At 34.7% G+C, this 6,000-nt stretch overlaps 1 protein-coding gene across 2 annotated transcripts in view; it reads right to left on the reverse strand.

Annotated features, from left to right (window-relative positions):
* LOC134801105 (glycerol-3-phosphate acyltransferase 1, mitochondrial) overlaps positions 1-5,737 on the reverse strand; it is a 73,070-nt gene extending 67,333 nt beyond the window's left edge. Inside the window, exons 1-2 of one of the 2 annotated variants that reach the window (XM_063773630.1) lie at positions 5,526-5,737; positions 270-469 (exon numbers count right to left, since the gene is read on the reverse strand). In XM_063773630.1, coding sequence (XP_063629700.1) covers positions 270-379 — 110 coding nt within the window. In that variant the 5' untranslated portion in view covers positions 380-469; positions 5,526-5,737. Of the gene's footprint in view, positions 1-269; positions 570-5,525 lie in introns of those variants that run through there. The other variant, XM_063773631.1, reaches the window with a different exon arrangement.
* Between the last annotated feature and the right edge of the window lie 263 nt (positions 5,738-6,000).

The raw sequence follows: 6,000 nt of genomic DNA on the forward strand, positions 1-6,000 counted from the left end.
CGCGTTTTGTTAGAGAGTGAGTCTTCTGTACCTAGTACTATTATTTATTCTGTGGTACTACATAGTGTTTCTAAGAGTAATGGCCGCTAATGACAAAGGTTTACTTTACAAACAAATCAAACAATATCTATCATGAATCATGATCAATACCGTGATTCGTGATGTTCTTGTTTATTTACAGAAGGACATATCTTAGTGGAACAATAATGTCGATTAGGGCTTGTGCACAAATCACGCGAAAAAAAATAATACATAAAATGTAAACGCACCTTGAAGTAAAGAACCAGTAGAGTATGGCGGTGAAGATGGCCAGCTCCGCCGCTCCACTGGCCACCCTCACGTGCTCCACCACCGCCCACACGTTCACCATGGTTTCCATCGTCGACCAATCACAGCGGCTCACATTCCCGCTCGGCACCCAACGCAAACCGAAATCACTCAACCGATTAATCTTGAACGCACTCAATCACTATAAAACAAAAGTTTAAATTTCGAACGCCGATTTCAAATTCGCACGTTGTAACTCAACGGTGTACAGTACAGTACTAATCCGGAGAATCGCTATCGTGTTGAAGTAAACTCGCTTGACCTGTCGCTAATGATAATGATATAGCATGACGGGTTGGTGGATGATAAGAATTCGCCCGATACATATATGTAATAGAGAACATACGTAACGACCTAATTGCTAGATGATAAACTATTGGCGCCTATTGGAATTTGAACCGCAAGACATTAGAGATGAAATGCGTCAATGGCGAACCTTCATCGGGAAGATGTAAAAAAATCAAATTTAAAACAGGAACACAATTTAAAAGAACAACAACCTGATAATAATGTTTTGTAAACTAAATTCGACGTAATATACATCTACGAAGTTAGATTAAGAACATTCGATGATAATAAATAAAATAGGCAATAAAAACTGAACGGCCTACTCACTGAGTATAGTTAAAATATAAAAAACTGTTTTGAAAGAAAAGTGTCAAAATATATTTTAACCCAAAATCAGACGTAGTACAACAGTTTACGACGTTACATTAGAAACAACATTAGATGATAGTAAATAAATAGCAGAAAACTAAACGCCAAGTATTTTTAGAGTAGACGTTCTAAATTTACGTAATAATGTCTCTCGTTTTTGACGTCCCGTTCGTTTTAGTGGTATTCGTGAAACGATTCACGTGTTTGAACATGAGTACGTTTGTTTGAACAGATTTTCTGTACCTAGTAAATTTTTTTGTAATACTACTTTAAGGTGCAAACGAAAGTTCTGCGTACCCCTTCTTTCAATCGATGTAAATTATATTTTACTGTTACCATAATATTGAGTAACACAGGAAGACATTGTTACATTCTTATGCAAGAATGGAAGCACCTAGTAGAATTCTAGTAGGCACAAATTGATATTCATGGTAATAAAACACAAAAAAAAGGAAAAACAGTCATCGCAAAATTTATGTAAACATTAATTAAATAATTAAGAGATAAGTATTTTTCTTAAAGCATGATGACATAAATTGTAGCAACAGAATCAGAACGGTTAAAGCACTCGTGTTCAAATGATAAGATAAAAAAATAAACAAAGTAATAGATGGTTCAGTGTTTCAACAATAACAAAAACTAAAAATAGACCACGAGCAAGAGCATTGTGGGTAATGCGTGATAATCACAAAGAAAACAGTTACAAATTGGAACATTGATAACATGATAGATGTTAGCTTAATAGAGGTCAATAAAGTAGTGAATACGCAGATAGAGAAGCAAGGCCTAATAATTAATGAAATTTTACTATATTCTTAATACATATACAGGAGTATTAGTAACACTAACAGTAATCATGAGCAAGAAAAAACACAAGTAACACAACACAACGTGTAAAGTCTTAACGGCTCGTCCACGACATTGCGCAGTGTCATGGCCGAGCCGTAACAAAGAACAAGCCAAATAACATGAGATAATTGACAATGGGTGTGTTAATCCAATTTGCACGCAGCATTGCGAAGAGCACTGGTCGAGAGATAAAGATAAAACACAATAAATATTCACGTGGCGATCACTAGGTCATGTAGTTGCAATGGATGCATGAACTTGTCAGGGGCTGGACGCGTGATTGGGATATGGACTCTAGTTTTGCATTCGAATGATTGTTTTTTTCATATGCCTGTTCACATATCAGATTATCGAGACTGTGTTATTGTTATTGCTGCAAGGATTGAATGTGATGCTTATGATAATACTTAGAAAAAAATATTTAAAGAAACCTAGCGTTTTGTTTGTATGTTCTTTGGATATAACATAGAGACATCAGAATATAATTAAACAACGAATGTTAAAAAAAAATCATGTTAATAAGAATTACAAGTACAAGAACCAATTGTGTTTTTTAATATAATACATAATACAAATTGAACGATAACGTAAAAAAGTAGTTAAGTTGGATAAGAAAAATATATTAACATACAATACGCTTCATCTGATCTATACACGGGTTATTTGGAAAATTTGGACATGGTGTTTTTTTAGGTTAAGTACGTTAAATCATAAAACGAGTCTGCACTACATAGAAAGTACGTTTGAATATGCTATTAAGGACTTTACATTGTTTAAAAAAAACTAATGGTGTTATAATGATAACACGGCAGGCACATAAGCCAAACATTATGTAGGTAAAGAACGCACCACACGTTTAAACAATGATAGGTGGTATGTATGTTATAATTAAAATTATACATGTACAAAAAAACACAAGAACAGTTGCGTACATAAAGCGCAAATATACGATGAGAAAAGAATACATAATAATGATGAATTTTACATTTACAGGACTTACAACTAAGTTAGGGATCACGAAAACTCTTACATTAGTTAACATTTTGGGGTTGGTACAGTCAAAGAATTTAATTTCCGACCCATTTCCTTGTCACAGTGACCATAGTATGAGATTTCTAGCGACTTTCATATTGATTGTCACTGTGACAAGGTACGAAATGGGTCGGAAATTAAATCTTTGACTGTAGGTACAGTTTTATATGTCGAAGAATAATACCAGTTTGATAATTGATAGTATGATGATCTGAATGATCTGATCACATTATTTTTATTTCAATTAAGAGACAATAGAATACATTATTTTCATATGTTCCTTTTAGTTTTACGCTGAGGCGATAGAGTCGACAGGCCTTCAGGAATGTAGAAACGAACAACGAACGAATGATAATCAGGAATAAAGGTAAAAAATGAATCAAATAAATGCACAATATCTGGGAGACCGAGCTTTGCTCGGTAACATATAAAAAGCCAAAAAACGCGCGTTTTCCCAGAGATAAGACCTAGCTAGATCGATTTTCGCCCCGGAAAAGCCCCATATAGCAAATTTCATCGAAATCGTTAGAGCCGTTTCCGAAATCCCCGAAATATATATACAAGAATTGCTCGTTTAAAGGTATAAGAAGAAGACACTAACTTTACAAGGCTGCTTGAGTTGCCATTACTGTAAATATACCTATAAATGATTGAATTATGAATTATTGTTATAATTGCAGTATATGCATATGCAAGCAATAAATTTAAATCCATACCGTAAATTTAATTGGGCGGATAGGCTCTACCTACGGATAAATAATGGAATGCGATTTATGCAAATGTTATGTGTTTGTATTGCATTATAAATTAATGTAGGTACCTACAATGGAATGTAGCGGTAAAATTATAGAATTCATAGTGTTTCATAGTTTTGATCTTAGGACACTAAATGTGCTTTTTAACCATTTAGGCATACAAACGTTAAATGCTCAAATGAAAATTGAATGTGTCAAAGTTACGAGTAGTAAAGAAGCCAGGACAGGAATTAATGGTGGTACAGTAATGGTTATATGTAAATAAGAGTAAGTACATATTACTTTAATATTATATCAATGTGTTAATATGAAAAATAATTATGTCCTTGGCCGCACATCTGCCTTACAGCTAAGCCAAAGTCGTTGTCAAGCTTCAAGCCTCAATGTGTTCCATGTTTTTATAGTATAATCGCGACATGAAACATTTTATATAGGTACATTTACAATTAATTCGATACAACACCTACGTTTGGAGGTTTCACAAGGGGTGATTCAAGTCATTGTAAGCAAATGAATTATCGAAATACATAACTGGCATCACAATTAGTTCGGTATTGAAATGTCTGCCTCTGCAGAGTTAGCACGTGTTGCATTTTATTGTACGTCAGCAGTTCATGTGATGTAAAAATGTTCTGAGGTAACAAACATTGAAAAACATTCAACCGAATTGAAAAACCACCTCCATTGTATGTTGAAAGTCAATTTAAAAAGACAAAAAAGAAATAAATGTGCTTGCAGAGATAGACGTAATGGTACCTACTTCTACTTCAATTCGAACCTACAAATGTTTAAAGAGCGAACGCTTTAATCATGACCTAATAAATAATAATCGTGATAGAATGAGATAAAATATTAATTACCTACCTATAAGAAAGTAGCAATTGTTATACCTCATAAATGTGGAATTTGGGGTAATGCCGAACCGTTAGCCTACTCTATCACAGTATGTACCTATACTTTTGTATTAGTTCTACGCCAAGGTGAAAATTTTGCCCCCGAATGATTTTCACACGATTTCATACAAAGGATAATAAATGCAGCAAGTGAGAAGTGGAAGATAGAAAAAATAATTTCTTTAAATAAACTAAATCTGAAAAAAGGCACCCGTGCCATACAAGGAGGTCAAAGAACTTGATTTGAGAACAAGGGATTGAAGGATACTGCGACAAAGAAACATTATAAATTAAATGAGAATGAATGAAATCTTTGTTACGCTTACGCTACTTTTGTTAAAACTTACGACATACATAATCACTTCACAAGTAATGATATATACTACCTATGTATTGTGTAAATCACAATGCAGAAGAAGACATTGAAAATTCATGCCACGAAATCATGAGTAATCGAAACAAAATTTGTCTTTTAAATGAATAACAAATCGCCAGTACACATAGAAAGAAAGAAATGTATGAATGTAAATTTTGACAAATCAAAGAGGCGTGCTTACAGACATGTTAAATATTTGCACAGTTATCAGTGATCGAATAACCAGTCATAAAGGAATTTAGCATCGTATTTTTTAAGATCCAGTAATAACTACACATGGTAGTGGCATAAAATACGAGTTTTACATCCTCGCACATCGAAACATGTAATTTCTTCAGTGCAGGTGCACTAACTTGGTAAAAACTAGTGATGCGTGCGAATTAGACGCTACAAGAAAGAGATCGCATTATTAAAATCAACATATAACAGTTAGCCGAGAAGTCAGAATTCTTTCATGATTTAAAGAGCAATCAGGTCGTGACTAATACAGAAAGTTCGGTTATGGGTTCAAGTGGACAACGGGGCATGAATCGGCAGGATCCCTCAAGGGTTTGCTTCAATCCGGTGCAGAAAGTGAAATCGACGAACGTATTAAAATCTTCATTCAACACATCACTTGACGGTACTTTTATTTACCTTTTAGAAATTGACTATGAGCTATGCGCTCCACTTTTACAAGGAAATACACGTTTGATATACGGTTTGGAATAAAAAATGGAATATTTATGTAATGCCGATGTCGGGGCGCGAACGCGGAGCGACGCGGCGGTGTCTTCGCGCGATCGACGGAGCACTGAGTCAGACCGCTATTTGCGGGTGACATTCTTCACAAAGCTACAGCTGAACCAGTATCAAGTTGGTCTTTGATGACGCATAGCCGCTTTGAATCTTAGAGTCAAGTTATACTAGAGGAGAGCCAGTGTTTTGTGACCGAAGTAGCGCTTGCGACGAAATGTTGGACGCTTTACCGGCTCTATTTCTTTTTTTTACGTTCATTTCAGAAACGGTACTACATTGAACTTTACTTTTTGTTTCATCCAGCACTCCCAGCAGGATAGCGCAGCAGAAAAGCAAGAAAGTATTTTTCTTTTAAGTACTTATACTTTTTCTA

This window comes from Cydia splendana, chromosome 21 (genome assembly GCF_910591565.1).
Source record: "Cydia splendana chromosome 21, ilCydSple1.2, whole genome shotgun sequence".
NCBI classification, from domain to species: Eukaryota; Metazoa; Arthropoda; class Insecta; order Lepidoptera; family Tortricidae; genus Cydia; species Cydia splendana.